Source organism: Psilocybe cubensis, chromosome 5 (assembly GCF_017499595.1).
Source record: "Psilocybe cubensis strain MGC-MH-2018 chromosome 5, whole genome shotgun sequence".
Lineage (NCBI taxonomy): Eukaryota > Fungi > Basidiomycota > Agaricomycetes > Agaricales > Agrocybaceae > Psilocybe > Psilocybe cubensis.
In genome coordinates, this window is record NC_063003.1 from 326,411 (window position 1) to 348,141 (window position 21,731).

The following is a 21,731-nucleotide window of genomic DNA, read 5'->3' on the forward strand; positions in this document are numbered from 1 at the left end:
ATGCGACGCGACCTCCATCGGCAAGTCGATCGGCCAGATTATAGAGGAGATGAGAGAATTGTGAAAGGAAGGAAAGTGGAGAGAAGAGGAGAGAATGAGGCAAAAGTCAATTCTATGGGAGCTTGCTGCTATCGAATCTTCGGTAGACTTCTTTTGGTTCATATTTCCTTGTTTTTAGATACTAGGGGTTGTAAATAAGAGCAATTGTAATGTGTACTATAGCAATGAAAACAAAATAAATAAATACCCATGCGCTAGAAAGTCTGAATATTAGGAAAAAATGTCTTGCGCGGTAAGTCCCTTCGTGCCATCAAACTTCAACACTTCCAACTGGCCTGTTCAAGCGATGATCAATGAGAATACGGCATTAGATATGAAGCTAGCTCACATCGCGCTTTTCAGCAGCTTCGACCTTTAAATACGGCGACGTCCCAAGGCATTCCGACAGAGTGACGAGCCTATACCCCGCCGCTTGCATCTTAGATATGACGTAAGGCAGAACTTGATGCCTGAAATTTCATTTGAGGGAGTCGGACTCTCGGAGGACGCGCATTGCATGAATGTGAAGTGACTTACGCTGTCGTTTCTACTCATCGCGGGTTTAGAATTAGAACCAGTGCGTTGAATAGGATAGCTGTGAGAAAGTGAAAACGAAGAACGAAGAAAAGGGCTCACCATAGACTTCATGCTCCAATGACAACACACTCTTAGGGCGCTTCTTTACGAGCTTCTCATACGCCTGCTTCTGCTGTTCAACCGTCGACCCAGTAGAATCTCCAGAACTATATTAAATTAAATTACACAACAATATATCAGATTCAAAAGGGAGAGAAAAGCAAAGCAGAGATGATACGCACTCAAAGTCCCACGTCACCAGCGTCTGCCCCCGCGCGCCGGCAGTGGTATATACATCATCGTTCACGTTCCCGTACGCTAGTTATTCGATAGGGTTTGAGTAAGCAGTGCGGTGAAAAGTCAGGGTAGAAAATAAGAAGTAGAATATAAATAAACGAGTATTATGTGGGACTTCATGAGTACAGAGGAGGAAGGGAAGGCAGAGGAAGAGAGATGAGTCTAAGACGTACGCGGACGGGTGTACGCAGGCGTTGCGCCTGTGATCTTTCGGATTGCCTCTAATTGTTGAATTCGAAATATTAATCCGGCAAAAGACTATGCAATTTGTTGCGCTAGCGTACCTTCAGTGCGCGACATCTCCGAGTTAACTGGAAAAAAATAAGAAGGGAAACAGCATCCCCGGGATAAGGTCAGCATGATTTTGATATCGACACCATCTTTACGAAGTAGAGCGCTACGAAGCCCTTTTATCACGAAAAGACAGAGACAATCTATTCAAGAAATAGTGCTCACTTTGGTCGTGGTTCAGCGTCGTAAGATCTTTGTGCGCCCAAGTATGCGATGCGACCTGGAACCCATTATCGTATGCATACTGCACACGTTTGACCATCGCGGAGTCGTATATGCATCCGTCTGGGTTTCATATAACATGTGTTACCGACAATTCAATAATAAATGATTGAAGATGGACGTACAGTTGTTACCGTCTATGCCACCGCGGCGGGAGGTATCGAAGTGCGAGCATAAGTAAAAGTATGGTCATAGAAATAATAAAGCGGACGAAGGTAAATATTTCCACACAAAGGCAAAAAATCAAGTTCGTCATGGATGTTGATTTTTAGAGGTAGAGCGGAGCAAACAACGGATCAGAAGAATTTTACTGACTGAAGAAAAATGTCCCTTTCGCATCCACTTTTTTGAGCGTATCGACAACGTCGTTCCTGTCAAAAAGGTAGGTTAAGTGGGATTGTCCACCCAATACGAATAGGGGATATAAACAAAGTGCGGAATGGTACGCACAGGTATATATATGGCCCATCGTCCTTAACGTCACAATATCAACCCAAGGATGGCACAATAAGGCGACAGAACACAATCAGTAAAACAAGAACATAGAATGACGGTGGGAGAACGCAAGGGGGACGCACAAATGTGAGCGCCGCGGTGTTCGCGACTGTACATTTTGTGATTAACTTTGCTTTGACGCTTTGAGCCGTCTCGTCGGGCGAAGGTGCAGGAAAGGGAGTGGCGAGTACAAAGAGTGCTGGGTAGAGAGAAAAAAGAAGGGATGGGCGAAACAGCATATTCTATTTTTTAATGTAAATGAATGGTTGGGAGTGGACGTGAGAGGGGAGTAAGGAGGAAGAACTTAGGACTTGTAAGAGCAGGGGAAAGGAATGTACCAAATAACCCGGCGTCTGTGTATTTAAGCAAGCATGATGCCGTCCAGCCAAGGTGTGTGTTGTTTGCCCATCCGTCAATGGGTTGGGTGTTAAACTTGGAATTTGCTTCTATTTTATCCGTTGTTTGTGCAGTACAGGTTCCAAGGATTCAGTCTTACGCATGTAGCGACCGACATGACATAAAGGCGCTAGCCTGAACGCGAACAGACTAAACCACTACAGTAACTTCAGGATATATCATTGTTCTGGTATAGTATTCAAATGTGCCTACCGTACGTCATTGGGTTTTTATTACGGTATCTTCCAGGTTTCATACGAGCCATCGCGCTGATCGAGCCGTCAGAAAATTTGTACACAGGGATAGTGAAAGACGGAACGGAACACGCGTAAGCCTGAGGTGAGTGACTTACAGCACAGTGCACTGATTCTCGAGACTTGACGTCGGCAGGGGCCCGAGCTTCAAGCTGCGATGCAATTATAGATTTGAAAGCATCTCGTGGTGTTGAAATGGTAGAGACTATTATCAATATAAACGTTGATTGTGAAGATTTTCGCCATCTCGACGAGAACAATCGTTGTATGATATTTAGGAAACAATCCTATCTGTGAAACATATAATGCGCAATTATTAAAAACGTGACGACTTCGTTGAAAAGTTGAGAATCTAGCGTAACCTGCGATCATAGTATTGCGTTGAAAGATTTTGCGGTCATTGTCATAGAGGTGTATGCAAAAATGGGGGTTGATACATTGCTGTTAGTATGATATACAATTTTTGACATGTCTGTGAAAAAAAATGAGTTCAACGTAAAAGAGGATATGAGCAGAAATACACACACGGGTACAAAATTTGACTAGTTGCTTCATCGTCTCGTATATTCGCTTTGGAATATTCACCACAATTCATCGGCGTCCGGGAAATATACCATCGGCACCATATCGCTCCCACGGATTTTGTTGTTCGCTAAGAAATAGAACGTCGAATGAGACGCAACCGGCTCGTGGATGGACACCAAAGTACCATCCTGCTCCAACCAACCGAGAGTCAAGCAATCCCGTGGTGCTTTCTCTGCTTCCATGCATACTTGCACGGAGAGAAGCTCTTTTCGCCGTGACCAGATGACATCTGCCAATGTGCCGTCCTCCAGATAGCAGTTATGCAAAATGAGATTCCGCAGACTTGGAAGGACATCGATCTCCCCAGGCTCTTTCATCAGACGCCGAAAATCGTTGGCACTGGTGATGTTGGAAAGGATATTCAGGGTAATGACTTTGGTCAGATGTTCCCTCAACTGTGGGAAAAGCTCCAAAGAACGCCCGTCGATCGAAAAAGTCGTAACATCGCAGCCCGAGCGATCGATGAAGTCGGTGAGAGCCTTGGCATCGCCCAACGTGAGCGCTTTCCTGTCGGTAATCTCCAATTCTGAAAGCATAGGGAGCGTAAAAGCGTTGAAAATTATTTCAAAGTTATCTGGACGGTCGCAAATCAATCGGGTCAAGTGTGAAAATATGACAGGGGACGAAACCGGTTCATACGACCTTCGTATGCGACGCATCCTCAGAGTCTTCAGGGATTCACACTTGGAGAGTGTGCTCATCGTGGACTGTGACAAGTCCATAAGATGGAGGGTGATTTCTACGAGTCGTGACCATGAGACGTCCTCTGGCATCGAGGCATCCAATGATTTACCCCAATCCACGGTATGCAAAACTGGTGACGAATGAAGCACTTGGAAGAAAGTCTCTAAGCGGTTCATATCCCATGAATGGACGCGAACGCGATAGGATTCCAGTGCCCCCACGTCGCCAGGTCGCATGCTCGAGAACGCCTCCTGGACGTAGCCAAATAATGTAAATGTGACGTTCTTCCACCTGCTTGCTTTGGAAACAAACAGTTGCGCGATGTGCAGCGACGCCGGATCAGGCGTCATGTACTGTTCCAATTCGAGTGTCAAAGGACAGTCGCCTGTCATATCCAGAAGGAACGAAACATATTCAACATCCGTCATGACTGGACAGACAACCTTGATCGTTGACCACAGCGTCGGGGTGTTGTGAACGGTGTCGCGCCAGAATTGACAGACATGGGTTAACACAATAGGTGTAGTTGGCGACGAGCCGGAACTTATACGCCTCATTATCTGACGACAGAACCGGTCTTTCGGACTGCTGCTGTCGCTATGCAAAACATGGGAAAATATCTTGGTCAAAAGTTCATTTGGGAGTCGATTGATGAAGTCGGTTTGGGGAATAACACAGTATGCCGGGATGGTCAGCCACTCGAGAGCATTTGAGGTGTCGATGGGGGAGAAATGGTGCTTCCACAATATCCATTGAATGATGTGGTGGGTTTCATTTAAGATGATTTGCAATTTGGACTGGTTTGCTTTCAACGTATTCGTCGCGTACGACAAGAATGTGTTCCAGTACAGATGAAATGCACCGTGCTTATTCTTTGGAGTGTATATCCATGGCAAGCTGCCTTGAATAGACATCTGTATACCTGTGAGAGGTGCTTCCAAAATGCAATTAGCGACCGAAACTCACAGTCCTCCAGAATCCTGAACAGGGGGAAAGAGGAACACACCTTTTCCAAGACCCGGTCTAATATACCCCACAGGCACTGCCGGGCTCCCAGGTAATTTAAAACCGAGCCGTTCCTTCTTTCAATCACGAGTAACGACAAGCACTCGCCGTAAGTCCGTTTATGCTCCAACGCATTTGAACTGTATAGGGAAAATATCAACACGTTGAACACGAGGCACGCTTGCACGCTTCAGAGTGCGCTTCAAAACCGTTCGGAGTAGAATATAGCGGGTCACACGATGCAAAGAACGCTTACCTGACAGCCGCTTACAGGTCAGGCTTATTACAAAAATGATGAAAGACAGTGTACAGGTTGTCTAAGGCGGAAGCGCCTTTTTATAGTTGTTAAATGTTTGCTTGGCAGTGGGATTGAAACCTGCGAGTATGTACTTCAAACTTCGAGTTGTAAGGCGGCGGCGGCGGCTTGAGCAGGCAACCTTGCTGATCGGGGATCCTGAGAAACATTGATAATAAAAGACGGAGTTGGAAGCAGTGCTATTGATAGAATGACGAACATTTGTTACACCCAAATCGACAATGCCCGCCAGCGCCGGGGCTTATCCAGAAACTCGCTATGTACTCAGATCCCGCACCAGAACGGGAGAGTCGGCAGAATGGCGGTCTCCAGATATTGGCTATGTCGCTTGTCGAGACACGGGAAATTTGCACTGGATTTCTAGACTAAAATGGCGTTTCATCCAGGCGACACGAATTCGGGCTCGTTCTACGCTGGTTCGGTTTTTCTGCCTGATGTTGTGCATAACATTTCTCTTCCGAGGTTATATGCACTTTGAGAGGACCATTACAACTTTTCTATCTAGGCGAGATGATCATACAAGACCCCATATTTTAAATCAGGATGGATCGCAGAACTTTCAGGACGCAAAAACATACCAAGGTGACTTTCCTTCCACGACACAGCAAAGTACTCCTCTTCCTACTAGCCAACCATGGAAGTATCCAATGATTGATCGCACGGTGTTGGACAAGCTGGACCTAATGCACGATTTCTTCGCGCAAGACCATGGCCCTTTTCACGACCAACAAAAAGACACGTTGCGAGAAACTCGTTTGCGTTGGCCGCCTGTCATCACACGCATCCCCGAACGCCCATCTCGCCCGCCTATCAGCATTGGGGTTGGATCACCAAATGGCGACGGTCAGACTCGCCCTCCACAGGCTTTGGCCAGCGACGAGCCAGCAATCTGTGACTCTTCCGGACATCCACGCCCATGCCGTTTTCTTCTCCCGCTGCGCATCGCCGAACAGGAGTCCAAAGCGCGGATGCACATCACACAGCTTGCCGAACTTGCACGGCGGCTCAACCGCACACTTGTGTTGCCCAACGTCGGCAAGAGCAAGATCGGCGCGTGCTTCAGATGGCCGTTCTCCGTGTACTATGAGCCTTCGTCGATAAATTTGGACGATGCATGGCGGGCGGGCGTGGACGCAGTTGTAGATGACGCTCACGACAAGGGAAAGGAATCGTACGTCGAGCTGGAATCGTTCCACGCTTGGATGGAGAGTTACGCCAGAAACAAGCGAAGAGAGTCACTAAAATCCCAGCTCGTATCCATCGCACCGACAATCCTGTCCTCAGGCCTGCGCGACGAGACGATCTACGCCAACACCGACGTCGCAGTGCATGCCTATAGCACCTTCGGTGCATGGGAACGCGACCTACCAGGATGCTTCTCCACCAAATTTCACCACCTCCGCCTCGAAACCAGACCAATTTACATTTACCCAATAACGGCGGCCCAGCCAGCTAAAAAAGACGGAAGAGATAAATTCCTCGGCGACTCGATCGTAGACGCGTTATCTACCATTTCTTCAGGAACCTCGGGTGAACCACCGGTTCTAGTCGTGAACTGGGACATGCGCTACCCCGTCTTCGCGCCACCCCCACCGCACGCCACCATCATCAACAAAAACGCATACTCCTCTCTACAATATTCAGCCAAAATGCACGATCTTGCCAAACAATACGCACCCGCAGGACCCTATCTCGCCATACAATGGCGGATGGAAACCGTCGATGTTCACCTTCTCCAAGATTGCGCCCATGCCCTGGTCGACGTCCTTGTTCGGGTCCTTCATGATCCATCTCTGTCAGAGAATGTTACCACTGTGTGGTTCGCAACTGACTATCCGTACCCTATTGCCAGACGTACAAAGGCAGGTTCACGTCCACCAATGATATCGGCAAAGTCTGGGACATTTCGGGATTTTGACATATTGCATGAGAATGCCATTGAAATTCTAAGGAAAGCTTTCGATAAGCAGGGAGAATTGCATGAATGGAAATTGACAGACTTTGCCGAAGCAATTGAAAACGACTCAAAACCGCAAAATGAGCTTTTGCATGATACTGGAGTTCTTGGAATCCTAGATAAACTGGTTAGTACAAACGCTGCGATATTCGTTAGTGGGTCAAGCAGATGCAGTCGCAAAAGGTGTGTCTCAGATTTAACTTCAAGTTTAGTTGGAGTACTCATGTGAACAGCTCGTTCACAAATCAAGTAATCGATGCGAGAAACCGAAAGGAGCTCGGAAGAGGGGAATCGCATTTGAGAAACGTAGTCGACATATTTGGCTAGAACAAAATGACGAGCGTAATCTTGAGAACGAGATCGAAAGATGTTGTTTACTCTGCTGACATTCGGCAGACAATGAGGAAAGCGAGAGAAAGAAAAGTGATTCCTGCATGGCGAGAGTGACAGCATAGCATATGATACATGACATGCTCATCCCACAACTTCCAATCGTTGTAAGGGCATAATATAAAGAGATCGTACCCAACGTTTACTCCCTGGGGCCACCACGTCCAACACCACCGGCAAACGAAGGCCTGAACTCGCCAGGGGCACCCTCCTCCTTCTTGCTTCGGTATCCATCACGGTCTCCACGGGGGGCACGGTAGGCACCCTCTCCACCAGCACCAGGGCGGACGGTGGCAGGGCGAGGGGGGCGGACGGCCTTTTTGTGTGTGGCAGGAACAATTTCGGCGGGGAGGTGGAGCCTAAAATAGACGTGTTAGATAGTGTATGGATTAAGTCGTTCAAACGTACCACTCGCGGAGGAATTCAACGCCCTCGGGGGTGAGGACGTAGTAGTACCATTGCCAAGAGAACTGAGTCTTGACATAGCCCTTGGAGGTCAAGCTCTGGAGAGCCTTGATGACCTGAAGGTTGGGAACATCGAGCTCCTCGTGCTTGGGGGCGTTGAAATCTTTTTTGGCGACGAGAACACCCTCTGCGATAAAGACAATTTTTTCAGCACATCCAACCCAGACCCCATTAAACTCCCAACGCACCCTTGAAGAGGTTCTCGTAGATGATTCGCCTATTCTCTTTGGGAATGATCATGCTGGGCCGATGGATTTATTGAGACGGAAGCTATGAGCGCAATGAGCAGGTCGTTCCTTTGGAGAAGAGCGCTTTCGACATACTGCGATTAAGAAATTCGCACTTGATTCCGGCTGCAAATACAAGCGCAAGTCAGTCGTCATCCAAAAAATTTCGATCCATCCACCCAATTCCACCGCTCCAAATGAAACGAAACGACTGTTCATAGGTTCTGGAGATCGTAGAGGGGTGATTTGACGGACTTACAGCACGGATTTTGAGGACGGGTCTTGCAGGGAGTCTTGACGTTGACGAGCGAGGCGTTCTACTCGCCTCTCAGTGCCCGGTGGCTGTTGATGTGGTTGTGTTTGGCAACGGCTTTACATCACAAGCCCCTATCTTCACGCCTGTGGCTTCATACTCTACCTTTGCCACTTTCTCCACACTTCCCAAAGTTCACCTGAGAGTATTGCATTCAATTCTTGAGGATCATAAGCTACCTTGATAATTTCATAGATGTTATGGCATCCTCTACCTTTTCAAAACTGCAAACATCTTGACGATTTCGATCATTTCTTCAGAGATTGATGCTCCAATCCCTTTTATGAATTCCTCCCCACGCGTTGAGATTTGTCTTATATTATAAGGACAAGTGGGACGTCCTGGAGGTTGAAAATTTCTCCAGATTCTCGACCCTCACTCCACGTCGTAACCTCTTTCCAGTGGCACTGAGTGGCTACCTTTCGACATCTAGTATAGTAATAAGAACATTACGCTTCTGTATTCATATCGGTTTGATAGATTTCAATTCGATTACCTGTTCATTACCTGTGAAGGTACTACTTGAGTTGTCAATGAAACTGTTTGAAAGAGGGATATCTACAAAATCTCAAACTGCTTTAATATTCACTGTCTCTTCCCCAATTTCGGGAGTGACACCTTTGTTCGTGTTTTAGTTGCTTAAGGATTCACTATATAGCATTGATCAATATTCACTTATAAAAAACATACAGTAAGTATTGTGTCTTTCAAAAAGCACTTCATCGAAAAGTCTCTTGCTTTTCACGGCGAAATTCAATCATCACACGAGATACGACTGTAACAATCACTGGTTCTGCGCAGTGTTCATGATAAATGGAATCATAGACTTAAAATAATATCTGCAAAGCTATGATGCGACACCATCATTTCGCAAGCGCAATTTCAACGGGAACCGGAGGTGTCAGCTCAATTAGGATCACTTTAACATCTGGAGATCGACATAATTACAGCTATTTTCATATCGATAGGCCCAACCTCAAAATATATTCATACAGTCGGCCTTGAATTTTTGCGTAACCGAGTTACATAAGGAATGCTCCGATGTTGAGTTTATGTCAAACTATGGTACGATCTGGCAGCAAAGCGTCGACATGCCTTTCAGTTTGAGAAGGGAATGGCTTTAGGCGTGCTGATAATGTGGTGGTATCGACATTTGTTCTCATAGTTCAACTTTTTGTAAATACTCATTGACGATTTTGCGAGTTTCCGTGATTTTGCCGTCTTCAAATTTTATGTTCCGCTTAATAAAATTCGTTGTCCGTGTATGTGTAAATTTAGGGAATAGGTCTATCGATATGAAAATAGCTATAACACATAGCGTAATAAGTAGCCACAGCGTTAGTACACGGTTTAACTGGTCGTTTGGGTGCGTGCTCCTAAGTCTCGACCCAGGTTAGAGTTAATTATTGCCATCACGGTATTTGATTTTGGGTCTAGGTACCCCCCGAACATTAGATTTTCGGAAAACATTATTGGTCCAAGTCAACAGCCGTCGCGTCGGCCCGACGGGGATTTGTACAATCAGAAGACCGTGATTGGTTCCCGGACCAAACCGGATGGTCACATGACATTGCCAACGCTCAAAAAGTTGACGGAAACCCGGCGTTAACTTTCAAAATTTACCTCCACCTCCACCTTCTTGCCCACTCGTCCATTGAGGCGTTTCTCCTGTATTTCCTTGTATAATCCTCTTTCTTATTCACTTCTATAGAAATGCCTTTCTCTGCTGGTGCGCCTTTACCTCGTTATGGTGAACAACGGTGGCTAACATTGATGACGGTGTTCTAGGTGACGCTTCCAAGGGTGCTTCCCTCTTCAAGACCCGCTGCGCTCAGTGCCACACCGTCGGCGCTGGTGAGCCCAACAAAGTCGGCCCCAACCTTCACGGGTATGTGTTGCATCCTCCTTTTCTTCGCTAAGACCGTCAGAAATCTCATCCCGACCTTTCCGATGATTAGCATCTTTGGTCGCAAATCCGGCCAGGTCGAAGGCTTCTCCTACACCGCTGCTAACGTGAACAAGGGTGTTACATGGGACGAGGAGACCCTCTTCGAGTACCTCGAGAACCCCAAAAAGGTGCGTTGTCTCTGGTGTTGGCAAGAATAATAATACTCATCCCGACTTCGTCAGTACATTCCTGGTACCAAGATGGCCTTTGCTGGCTTGAAGAAGGACAAGGACAGGAACGACCTCATCACCTGGCTCAAGGAGAACGTATGACGCTCTTCATTACACCCCTCTCCGCTTTTTCTGACGTGTCAATCCAATTGTAGACCGCCTAAACCGGACATTACCTTGACCGTTAGACATTATCATGGACCTGCAGCAAAATCCACGCCTAATATATTGTCACTATTTTATCTGATGACTCTAGTTTATTCTGTTTGTTTCGTTGCGGCGTAGGTCTACATACATTATACCTAGAGGACCTTCATGTTAGTGTCGACGCGGACTCTTCTCCCCCCTCATTTTGGATAATATTATTTCACAAAAACATTTAAAAATCATCATTGCGGAAGTTGCAGGAGCGGAATGAAATTCTACGTCACTTCACTGATGTCATTGCTTTGTCAGCTGAAGGGTGTCCTTGATTCCGAAAGTCAGCCGCATTTGGTTTGGAGTTGCCTCGAAAAGGTTAAGATAAATACACTCCAGCAGTTGCTTCAGTAACACTGCGATGTTCCTGATCTTGAAGAAGAAATCCGGCGCTTATTCTCGGTAGCGAACAGTGGCAAATTGTGTCTTCCTTTCCTCCATGGAGCCGGAGACTTGAGGCGTTTAAAAGCTTAATTAATACTTGTTCACTTATGCCCATTCCCATCTCAATATTTCAAGCTTCCGCATTTAATGCTTTGTTTATTCAAAGGTATAACTATTACAACGCATAGTTTCAGTGATAGTCACATTTTATCTAGATTGATCCGTTGGCCATACGTATACCTGACCTGCAGGTTCTCAAACTCATCCAGAAAAGACAGGTCGCTCATCATCTTGTTCTCAGCTTCGGAATCGACCATGGGTAATGTACATTGGAATATTTTGATCGCTAATCCCCTCATATCCCGCAGATTCAGGAAGCGCTCGAGGACGACAAAGTCGACGGTGCATATGTCGGACAAGATCAGTGTGTGCAGTTGTGGCATAATGGCGGCCTCGGAGCTGGCCATGACGGTATTGAGCAGGCTGAGTGTCTCGCCGGAGGCGCGGAGAGTTTCCACTAACGCGAAAGATCGTATAAACTGGACAAATCCCTCGTCTAGCGGGTCGAATACGGCGGGAGATAGGTATAGAGTGGCGTCGAGCACGCTGATGGATTCTACACCGTAGAGCAGGTGTCTGAGAAGGAAAGACGATATTGGGCCGACTGGATCGTCTTTCTTGGGAGGTCTGCTGCTGCCTACTCGGAGCTCGAATGTGGTGTTTCCGAGGGCGAATGGGTTGTTAGTCCGACACGGGGTGATGTTATATACGATGTTCAGGCTGTGCAGGTTGGCTGATATAACGAGAGAGGAAGGGAACAGACTCGAGCAGCATCTACTCAGGTATAACGCAAGAATGCTGAGTGAGCTTTTCGCCAGCATCTCTGGGCTGTAGATGCTGGCGCTTAGGATCAAGGTACGCAAATAATCGAAGTCGAGATTGATATCCCCCAAGAACCCTAGTACATCCCCCAGTTGTTGGTTCCCCGTTATTTCCATATGCCGGACTCTGCTCAGGGAGTTCCGGCATGTTGTTACGTTTTCCATATTCACATCTTCAGCTTTTCGATCTTTGGAAGACACCAGCTGCCGTCTAACCACCAATTTCTGGAGGTTGATCAACATGGGGTTGTACACCATGTCGATTAACTCTGAAATTTTCAGATTCGTTGGCTGCGACCCAGAATCCAGCGTGAGTCTTTGTACAGAAGCTGGAATCCAGCTCAAAGACCCACAATCAAAAGACAGGTTACAATTGAACTCCTTCAGCCTCGGAGCACAAGATGAAAACGGGACTCCACTCAAATCTTGTTCACGTTGATGGTCCAACAAATCCTCTCTGCGCACGGGGAACCCGCACACAAACGACTCGAGTAGAGGCGCCGGACGGAAGAAGAACTCGAAGAGACGCAGATTCTCCTCTGCTCTCCATCCCACCGGCGGGGTATTCAAATTTGTCGCTGTAACATCCCGATCTCGCAATGTGTTGCTCCGGCACATACTAGAGGACGTAGCGACCAACTCAAGCTTCCGCACGCGGGCCCAGTTCTCTTCGAAGAACGCGCGCATCAACTCAGCCTTGTTCGGTCGGACAGGGTGCCATCGCACCGTGAGCGGTGCGTCGCCCGTGCGTGCCAGAACCTCCTTCATCCACTGAGTGTTTCCGAGAGATAGCAGAAAATCAGCGTCGATGGTGTTAGCCCAGAGCGAGTGCGCGCTGAGCGCGGCGGTGCGCCATGCGCGGTTGACCTGCGACGCGGAGCGCAGGCACTCGATCGCGCGCAGGGGGACGTACACAGCCTGTGCAATCGGCGCGTCGTCGTCCATGTTATTGTTCATCGCGAATATATGGAGGAGGATGTCGTCCGGGATCCTGTGCACTGCTGGTGGTATAGGTATAGGTGTAGGTATAGGTATAGGCGTAGGCTTAGGCTCCTCTGCTAGCTGTGTGAGGGGCTCCCATTCGATGTCGTCGATGTCTGAAAGCGGTTCCCAGGATCTTCGGGACTTTAAAAATTTGAGCATGATTCGGATATAGGTTATCGTTGTAGCAACTTGGACTTGTGGGTGTAGCATTAAATAAACGAGGTCCCTTTTCTCGGGGCGGGATTTTTATATGTAAATTAATTTTGAGTGGTGGCACCTTCATTGTGTTTAGTGTGCGCCCGCTTTGGGGAGGACGCGATGGGCCGCCATGCACCGGGCCACGGCGCTTAATGGCCACACTTACTATTACTAGTCAGGGGTATACATGAAGCGTATTTGGAATTGTGCCATTGGGTTATTGAACAACGCTGTCGTTCAAGGGAGAATTCCTTACTTTGGATCTGAATGGCGTGTTTTCAGTAATTAAGCGCCCCGGACAGCAAAGCGCGGCAGCCGCTGTATTTCATGGGAGAGAAAGTACTTGGTCGATTCCCTGTATCCAATTATTTTCTACTTAGGGTGTTGATTGGTCTCGCTGGCAATGTATTGACCTGAGGAGGTTCAATGTTGAACGTTGAACCTTAACTCACCGATTGTATACTCATCATGATTCCACTTGGCTAAATCTATTTTTCCGGATATAAATATATGTAGTCTCGAAGTCCTCTTAATCGCCAATTATCCCGTCACCGCGTGGTTCTATACAATTGTGGATCGAGGACGAAGCGTCTGTTCTTGGTATCGTAGTACCATTGGAAACCATTGATTGTAGTATATCTCTATTTTGAAGAAGACATGATCAAGGTACCTTGGTGGAAGGTCCTACCTTGGTGGAAGGTCCTACACGCTCTCTCGTCATTTATGCGACCGATGTCAGATTTTTAGGTTTGATACTGTAATCTGCCAAGTGGCAACGCAGCTTTTCACATTTGGACACGCGTCTTTGTTCTCTTCTTTACTTACGAGATTAATTGCCTCCAGAATACGCATATAAGCCAGCGCGGTTGAAATGAAGCCCCCAAGAGTATCAAAATGCGCTCTTCGCTCTTCTTGTACTCCGTTTTTGCATTCGCGTATGCTCTCCTGCTAGCATCTGCATCTGCATCCGTTCCACCCAGGGGAGGGTTCCCGCCAAACTTTGTATGCAACAATCGCACACGAGGCCCAGATCTCGAAAAGCAGCAGCAAGCAGCACTCGCAGACTTTGCGCATCTGTACGTGGATTTGCAAGACGTGCAGACTGCATTTGATCGCTGGGTTCCGGGGTGAGTGGAATGAGGTTCAGGGCTTTAGGACCCTGTGTTGACGAGGCTACGCAGCGAGTACATCCAACACAATCCGAATGCTGGCCAAGGTCGCGATGCTGCGATTGCATTCTTGACAGCGGGATTTGCTGACCCGCAGGTCACGTCCACGAACAAAACCGTCTTTGGAGGACAGGGATTTGGCGCGGTGCACTTTAAGCTTTCGGTCAACCCGCAGACGGTGTTTGCTGTGGTGGATTATTTCCGATTCCAAGGAACGTGCATCGTAGAGCATTGGGACGTCCTGCAGCAGATATTTGGGAACGAGACGAATCCGATAGCATTTTTCTAGGTTTTCATATTTCAAACCGGTGATTGCTGGAGTCTGTACTTACATGTAGCCATTCGTTGCAAAGGCGGATGTTGGGTCCTTTTCTGTCCAAGTCGTTTGTATGTCATCCATAATAATAGCGCACACCAGATCAGATTCATCGCGAGAGGAATCTGGAAGGAACTAGGCAAAGGCCCGCTGCAATGGGAAACGAAAGTTGAACGAAAGGCATGGAAAAACGAACGAGCACCAGGTCACGTGCGCTTCAATGATCAAGCTCCGCTCGGACGCTGTGTTTTTGGTTATACTTCTATCTTCTAAACCATTACATCTAAACCTTTTCACAGCCTAGGGCATCTTATCTCTACCCGGAATCATCTAGATCGATTAAAAACCGTTAAAACTGTAGATTTCGAACACGAAACAATCACATCATGCAAACAGCTGCCAGATTCCGTCCATCGACTTCCGCTCCTGGAGATGGTTCACGTACCCAAACGATTACCCGCGATCCTACACGAGAAGAGGATGACTACGAGGGAGAACGGGACGAAGACAAGGAAGAAGGTGGAAGTGGTAGCAATGTGGTGGGCTCTTTGAGGCTTAGGGGTGGACCCAAGAAGAAGAGCCGACAGCGGGTTGCCTGGGGAGAGGAGGTTATAGACAACGAAGGCTGCGGAAAAAAGAAATCAAAAAGTGCGCCTTTTCTTCCACTGTTATATGTAACCACTGAGTCAAGTTCGGATTGCAATTTCTTGGGGGTATAGTTTGTTGTATCTACCACAAACCACGCCGATTTGACGAGTCGTCGGACGAATCTGATTCATCTGATTCTGATTCTGACCATGACCACTCTTCTCATAATCATAATCATCACCACAACCACAATCATGAACATCAACCGAACGGGGGTTCCAGTACGAATGGCCAGCAGTCCCATTCCTCAGTGGTGCACGAGCTGGAGCATCCTGAATATGAACCCAATGCGTATGAGAAGCAGCCCAAGAGCAATGGGAAGCGTAGAGAAGGTACGTTTCGTTGAATGTCTATGGGACCTTGAAGGCTGATGCAGGTTTCAGTATGATTTGACTCATTTCTTGGATACCACGACACTTTCCACTGTACGCAGCTATACATTATATCGGTCTCTCTTCGCGAATAGAAGCATATTTTACGCATCCCATAATCCATTAATGTTTCAATGCCTTAGGTGACTATGTTCGCTCTTTCGGTCCAATCATCACCGCATTTTCTTGCTATGGCAATCTAGTACCAAGCCTGAACTCCATATACGTATACACAGATTCAATTCAAGTGAGTCAATCTTCGTCATTCTCATAGGATTGACAAGATTCTTCTTTTAATCTTCCCCCGCCAACCGTTCGGAACTTTAATTAACGTCCCAAAATCATACTTCCCAGTAACTTTCAAGCCTATGCCTTACGAGTAGTGTCAATAAATCTGCCCGGTGTGTTGTTGTTATCTTCATTTTCATGGCGACATAGCGGTCGTCAAAGAATGGCCTAACACATTTGAACAGATGATCTAAATGCACCGTCTTGAACATCTATCAGCATCGATGTGCATTGATTACAATCCGGTTCCACATTCCATATTAACGCTCTCTGTAATACAGTCATAAACGTCGGATATTAAAGAAATCACGTCGATCTCACCCCTTTCCATCGGTCACACAATCGCATTTTGAACTGCATCCTCATGACATGATCGATGCGAACATGGACAACGACTCTCCCTCTATCATCATTGTATCCCCCTAACCTTTACAGAGGTTCAATCAAACTTCCTCGAGTAAGTCGATAGCGTCGCCTGCAATACACAAAGTTTTTTTTGAGGGTCTTATCATCTGTCCATTTACCATGACCCGCCTCTGGCCTTTTAAATATCTGGTTTGCTACATGATATTTGGCGGAAATACTGACTTGACCGGCTTTTATCTACGCTAAGTTCTGGATTCCGGTCGTAGGTCATTGTTATACGCGTACCGGGGCATACGGAATGAAGTATGGTTTTAATTGACAATATGTAGATTATTCAAAGCTGTCTCACTGCCCTCATTTCGATTTTAGAGCTCTTTGCAGTGTTTGTACAGGTGAATTCAATGACCTCGTTTTCCCGCCCTGCGGCAAGCTCACTCGGCTTAACAACCCGAAGATTTTGTGCACGGCTTTTGTTCTAGATCTACAACGCTCTCGCTCCATAGAAATGCGCCAAAATTTTCGGATCTCTACGGCCCCTATAAATAATCTGATAAGATCATGCGCACATGTTGCTGACTGAACATTGCAATTTGAAAAAGACATAGACGGAGCGTTAGTTTTTCATAATCATCCTCTTTCCACCATCAACCCTGCGGAGATGTCTCAGCTAGGAGCTGCTCATTTTCTGTCACTCCCTCGTCCTGATATCTTCATTGGGCCCCCAGTAGGCGTTCCAGATACCACTACTCTTGCTGCACATGATTTCGATGTGGACACTCGGACCGGGTTTATGCCACCTCAAATGCCTCTGAGACGTCTTTCCGCTGACTGGGAACAATGGGAATTAACGTTAGAGGATGCCATATCAAGCCGATTGCAATTGGGTGATAGGTCATTTATCGAGGAAGTTGATAAAGAAAAATCAAGATCGTGGAGAGATCGTGTCCGAGAGGTGCGCTACATTGTACTGCTTCGATGAACATCTTTAATGATTTTACATAGCTACCAATTCTTTCAATAGAAGGATTAAAATCTTCAGAAACTACACTCCGAAGAGCACATCTGGTGTTAGCGTGGATAATGCATTTCTACGTCCATTCACTTCCTGTGTCGGAGCCTGTGCGGATACCCCCGTCGATTACACTTCCTCTACTCCAAGTTTCGGCTCAGCTTCAACTCCCTCCTGTTTTGACATACTCCGACGATGTCCTTTATAATTGGTTTCTCGAATCCTCTCAAGTCGATGAACTTCCTACTGAAACAACAATTAAATGTCAAACTTCGTTTACTTCCACTAACGATGAAGCCGAATTCTACCTGACATCCGCGCGTATGGAACTTGCCGGAGTGGATGCCCTCGAACTGATGCGGTCAACAATGGACGAAGCCTTCGTAGGCGACGATATCGCTATCCGACGAATAACTGATTACCTTTGCCAACTGGTGGACGTTATCCATCGTCTGCGGGCCATGCTGCTCGATGTAAAAAAGGGCTGCGATCCACAGGTCTTCTACCATGACGTGCGACCATGGTTTCGCGGGGAGGATTCCCAAAGTGGACGAAAATGGGTTTTTGAAGGGATTGAACAGGATCCCACTCTCGCAGAGCCTACAGAGCTTTCGGGTCCTAGTGCAGGCCAGAGTTCTTTGATTCACGCTCTTGACATCTTCCTCGGCGTGGATCAGTATTCGCACGAACGAAGCCTTACTGGACACACTGTCGACGAAGCTCAGGCTACCACGGCGGCGCAGAAATCGGCCTTTTTGGAGCGTATGCAACTGTACATGCCCCGCCACCACCGTACTTTCCTGAACCACCTTTCAAACAATCCTCGACCATTACGCGCTCTTGTATTCGACGCTGCTACCTCTCCTGAATCTTCCAAAGGAGGTACCTCTGTCCTTGAGGCTTACAACGCGGCCGTTATGGCACTAAAGGAGTTCCGCGATGCACACATGATAATTGTGGCTCTATATATCATCGCACCGGCTCGTCTTTATGAAGCAGAAGTTAAATCACGCTCCTCTGTTACACAACCTCCCACTCGACCCGGCTCGGAATCCGAGTACGTTACTGAAAAGCATTCAGATAACGAGCCTTTGAAGGGTACAGGTGGTACCGACCTTGTACGTTTCTTAAAAGGAGTACGCGATCAGACGAAGGGTGCGTTAATGACCCTTTGAAATATCTATGCATAAAGCCGTGTATAATTATTTATTTGTATTCGTTGTATTTGTCTTCTCCATCCAGTATACCATTAGACACGGATGAATAGACACAGGATTTCTATTGCTTGATTGATATCTATTTCTCTGATCTATCTAGTAGGTTATTTACTTTTATCTCATCATTGTGGATTCCAACACATAGTACATCACAACTTCTCTAAACACTGCTGTTCTAATTATATGATTCGCTGAGTTATTTGGGGATTGCCGATAAATCGTCCTTCGAAAGATAATTAAAGTCTCACAGTACCTGGTGGTGCAACGTGGAATTAGTCCCGTCTTTGAGAACCTTCGCCTTGCATCATTCACAGCAGCTTTACCTGATACCCGTTCTCAAATTATCCTCCATTTGCTGACAGAATTTTCCGAATTGAAGCCCTTTGGTCGCTGGTGCTCTATACAATCGTCGTTGTCCCAGATAGCATGATAGCGGGGTTTTATTGCATTCGCAAAATTATCTGTAACTCAGTGTACTATGTGCACGTTTGCCCAGCATACGGGCCCGGGGCCAAGAGTAACACCGAGTTGCCGATTTAAAGCGCTTAAATGACTCCCGTTTTGACCCAACAATGCGTGCGATGCAGACTTGGACGATTATCTCATTCTGAGTCATTTATCGAGCTCATTCTCACGCGACAGGCGGCGTGTAATTATACCAATGGTGCTCTCACACGGGGCAAAGGGTAGATAACCTCTGTACGTATCATGATTCATCCCGACTCAACAGACAATGCGCTCATCACCATTGTGCGCTATTTTTAGGACGGAAGGAAGCGTAGAAAGTACATTGCCCGAAACATAGTTTTTCATAGTTCAGACCCTTATTAGGCACTCCCTTTATACGATGATCAGTAAGTATTTTAGTTTATATACTTCCGGATAAAGCTTTGGGGTATACCACCGGTTTTTGAACTTTGCGACACTTCTATCGTCCAAGAAATGGGGCACAAGTAGCCAAGTACACTTGGAAGCGCTGGGACATGGAAATAGACCTGTCAGTAGCTACATCGAGTTGCGCTTCAACTCCGTCTACCATGGCTTTTCTCTATAAGCTAACGCTCTGGATGATCATGGGATGACTTATATATACGTAATGCTAGCGAACTGCAGTTGGCCTTCTCGCCGATAAACTCCATCTTATTGGTTATTCTAGCAAGGTGCGTAGCGGGCACAGCACAGTCATATACTTAGCTGGAATAAGTCCTTGATACACATCACACATAAAGGTAGACGTCAAGTCGTGATCATTGTTGGTAGGAAGTGTGAACATCGAAGCTAGTTCGAGAGTAATGATACTTGTACACGGAGAAGTTGCGAATAGTACGAAGAAGTGAATAATGATAGTAATGCACAGTAATTACTAGTGAAGCCCGAAGACTAGAGTATTGGGTATTTGGATGCGATTGGTGAACGAAATTCGAAAGCTGGGATAATGATGATGGCACAGAATGAGTGGATGATGAGATTGATGATGATTAGATTGTGAAATGCATTGTGGAGGATCGAAGGTAGAAAAGTGGAGTGTTGATGTGAAAGGGCCCACGTCACCAGACGAGGGAGAAAAATCGTGAATGAGCCAATCGTGGGCAGCGTTAAAAGAGGCAATAGCCACAGTGAGGATATCGAAAGAAAGCGTCGAATGATGAAATCGTGCAAGTCGTATGTGTTGTGAATATATGATGCAGGAGGTTGCGACGTTCCACGCCGCGGGTATGTGGATGCAGTTTTGAGGTGAATGGATGCAACTGGTGGTACAATGTGGAGTAACTTCGTCGATCTCGTCTAATGTTCATCCATAGTACACCCTGTACATTCGTATGCATTGTAAGCAAAACTCCACAAAAATGAAAGACGGAACTAGACTGACCCTCGCGAGGTGGTGCAAATGGGTTTAAAATCGGTGCGACCGCTTTCAACGAAATGTGAAAGTGTTTGGCACCAATCGTCACGGATGTCCCAAGCAATTTTTGAGGGAGGGTCAACTTCGACAGGCATCACTTGCGATGTGCTTCCACATTGAATGATGACGACAAGAGTGCCAATGCCGCCGTTTTGTCGGCAGCGTTCTTCGCGCCGCTGAATGTCAGCAATGACAAGAGGATCGCGAATGTAGGTCCGGGGAACTACATGAGTCGATGAAATGGAGAATCTAGGAACGTGGAATGATGAATACTCGGGATCGGTGGGGCATTACGGATACTGCTTACCGACGATTTGAGTCGGCATGACTGTTATAGGTCAAGTCGATGAGTAATGCATTCTGCCTGACATTGGCGGGAACACGTTTGAGTTGAAGGGCTTGGAAGCCTGCCCATCCAAGAAGCGCGCAGTGGGTGGAAGTAAATTTGCGCAGGTATTTTGTGATGTTCTCATCTGGGTGAGCAGCATTGCTCGCTGCCTGTTTGACCTGGGAGGCGGTATGCTGGCAAATAGCTCTGTGCGAAGGCCAGTGGACCTTTTGGCAATCTTGTGAGCAATATTGTGTAGTCATCTATGTTCCGGGCGTTAATCAAGTTGTTGAGAACCAAGGTATTTCACGTACGCATCCCCCGCATAGTCTAAATTTTACAGCTGGAGTTTCGACCGTCCCACACTGGTCGCAAATCCTGTATCCTCTCTGGCGTTGAGAATGAAGTGGGGCCGAGTTGTAGTTGGCGGCGGCGGGTTGGGAGTAGTAGCTCATGATGATGTGTCCCGGTGGTCCTGAAGAGGATGTATGACAAAGGAGGGCGGGAGGGGATATGAACGAAATCCAAACCGAAGAGGTTCGAGTCAGAAACCGACGAGCATTCGTTGGGATATTATATAGGATGGTATGAGATGTGAAGGAATAGCAGAGGAATTGGCTGATACGGTTAATTTAGACGTAGATAGATCTGAAAGGATGGATCTGGGAAAATTGCAGATCTAATCTGGAGAGACTGGAGAAAGATGAGTCAGTTAAACAAAAAGAAAAGACTTCTCGAGACCTACAGTCGGAAGTGACCCCCGGGAAAGTGTATACTTGACATTTGGCGGCCACTTTTCTTTTGTTTCGGGCAGTCTAGGCGGGATAAAGGAAGCCAGCAG

At 46.9% G+C, this 21,731-nt stretch overlaps 10 protein-coding genes across 10 annotated transcripts; 5 read left to right on the forward strand and 5 right to left on the reverse strand.

The window, feature by feature from the left end:
• Positions 1-379: 379 nt before the first annotated feature.
• Positions 380-1,894, reverse strand: JR316_0005585 (Chitin deacetylase; the record flags this gene model as incomplete). Its single annotated transcript, XM_047891342.1, has 9 exons — positions 380-509; positions 577-586; positions 676-782; positions 858-933; positions 1,086-1,133; positions 1,197-1,223; positions 1,290-1,319; positions 1,369-1,488; positions 1,876-1,894. 9 exons carry the CDS (start codon positions 1,892-1,894, stop codon positions 380-382), a joined length of 567 nt encoding a protein of 188 aa, XP_047748691.1.
• Positions 1,895-3,151: 1,257 nt separating this feature from the next.
• JR316_0005586 (uncharacterized protein) lies at positions 3,152-4,267 on the reverse strand (the record flags this gene model as incomplete). The annotated part of the gene is made up of 1 exon (XM_047891343.1): positions 3,152-4,267. The coding sequence occupies one exon, from the start codon at positions 4,265-4,267 to the stop codon at positions 3,152-3,154; it is 1,116 nt and encodes a 371-aa protein (XP_047748692.1).
• A 1,360-nt stretch (positions 4,268-5,627) lies between these two features.
• JR316_0005587 (uncharacterized protein) lies at positions 5,628-7,346 on the forward strand (the record flags this gene model as incomplete). Its single annotated transcript, XM_047891344.1, has 1 exon — positions 5,628-7,346. The coding sequence occupies one exon, from the start codon at positions 5,628-5,630 to the stop codon at positions 7,344-7,346; it is 1,719 nt and encodes a 572-aa protein (XP_047748693.1).
• A 303-nt stretch (positions 7,347-7,649) lies between these two features.
• Positions 7,650-8,212, reverse strand: JR316_0005588 (40S ribosomal protein S10-B; the record flags this gene model as incomplete). Its single annotated transcript, XM_047891345.1, has 3 exons — positions 7,650-7,866; positions 7,916-8,099; positions 8,161-8,212. 3 exons carry the CDS (start codon positions 8,210-8,212, stop codon positions 7,650-7,652), a joined length of 453 nt encoding a protein of 150 aa, XP_047748694.1.
• Positions 8,213-10,225: 2,013 nt separating this feature from the next.
• On the forward strand, positions 10,226-10,794 carry JR316_0005589 (Cytochrome c; the record flags this gene model as incomplete). The annotated part of the gene is made up of 5 exons (XM_047891346.1): positions 10,226-10,241; positions 10,301-10,400; positions 10,471-10,588; positions 10,643-10,726; positions 10,786-10,794. 5 exons carry the CDS (start codon positions 10,226-10,228, stop codon positions 10,792-10,794), a joined length of 327 nt encoding a protein of 108 aa, XP_047748695.1.
• A 618-nt stretch (positions 10,795-11,412) lies between these two features.
• Positions 11,413-13,236, reverse strand: JR316_0005590 (uncharacterized protein; the record flags this gene model as incomplete). Its single annotated transcript, XM_047891347.1, has 1 exon — positions 11,413-13,236. The coding sequence occupies one exon, from the start codon at positions 13,234-13,236 to the stop codon at positions 11,413-11,415; it is 1,824 nt and encodes a 607-aa protein (XP_047748696.1).
• A 933-nt stretch (positions 13,237-14,169) lies between these two features.
• Positions 14,170-14,733, forward strand: JR316_0005591 (uncharacterized protein; the record flags this gene model as incomplete). The annotated part of the gene is made up of 2 exons (XM_047891348.1): positions 14,170-14,402; positions 14,457-14,733. 2 exons carry the CDS (start codon positions 14,170-14,172, stop codon positions 14,731-14,733), a joined length of 510 nt encoding a protein of 169 aa, XP_047748697.1.
• A 413-nt stretch (positions 14,734-15,146) lies between these two features.
• On the forward strand, positions 15,147-16,162 carry JR316_0005592 (Type 1 phosphatases regulator YPI1; the record flags this gene model as incomplete). The annotated part of the gene is made up of 3 exons (XM_047891349.1): positions 15,147-15,408; positions 15,480-15,740; positions 16,134-16,162. The coding sequence occupies 3 exons, from the start codon at positions 15,147-15,149 to the stop codon at positions 16,160-16,162; spliced, it is 552 nt and encodes a 183-aa protein (XP_047748698.1).
• Positions 16,163-17,091: 929 nt separating this feature from the next.
• Positions 17,092-18,617, forward strand: JR316_0005593 (Indoleamine 2,3-dioxygenase; the record flags this gene model as incomplete). Its single annotated transcript, XM_047891350.1, has 2 exons — positions 17,092-17,385; positions 17,436-18,617. 2 exons carry the CDS (start codon positions 17,092-17,094, stop codon positions 18,615-18,617), a joined length of 1,476 nt encoding a protein of 491 aa, XP_047748699.1.
• Positions 18,618-20,519: 1,902 nt separating this feature from the next.
• Positions 20,520-21,345, reverse strand: JR316_0005594 (uncharacterized protein; the record flags this gene model as incomplete). The annotated part of the gene is made up of 3 exons (XM_047891351.1): positions 20,520-20,811; positions 20,870-21,153; positions 21,205-21,345. 3 exons carry the CDS (start codon positions 21,343-21,345, stop codon positions 20,520-20,522), a joined length of 717 nt encoding a protein of 238 aa, XP_047748700.1.
• Positions 21,346-21,731: the final 386 nt, after the last annotated feature.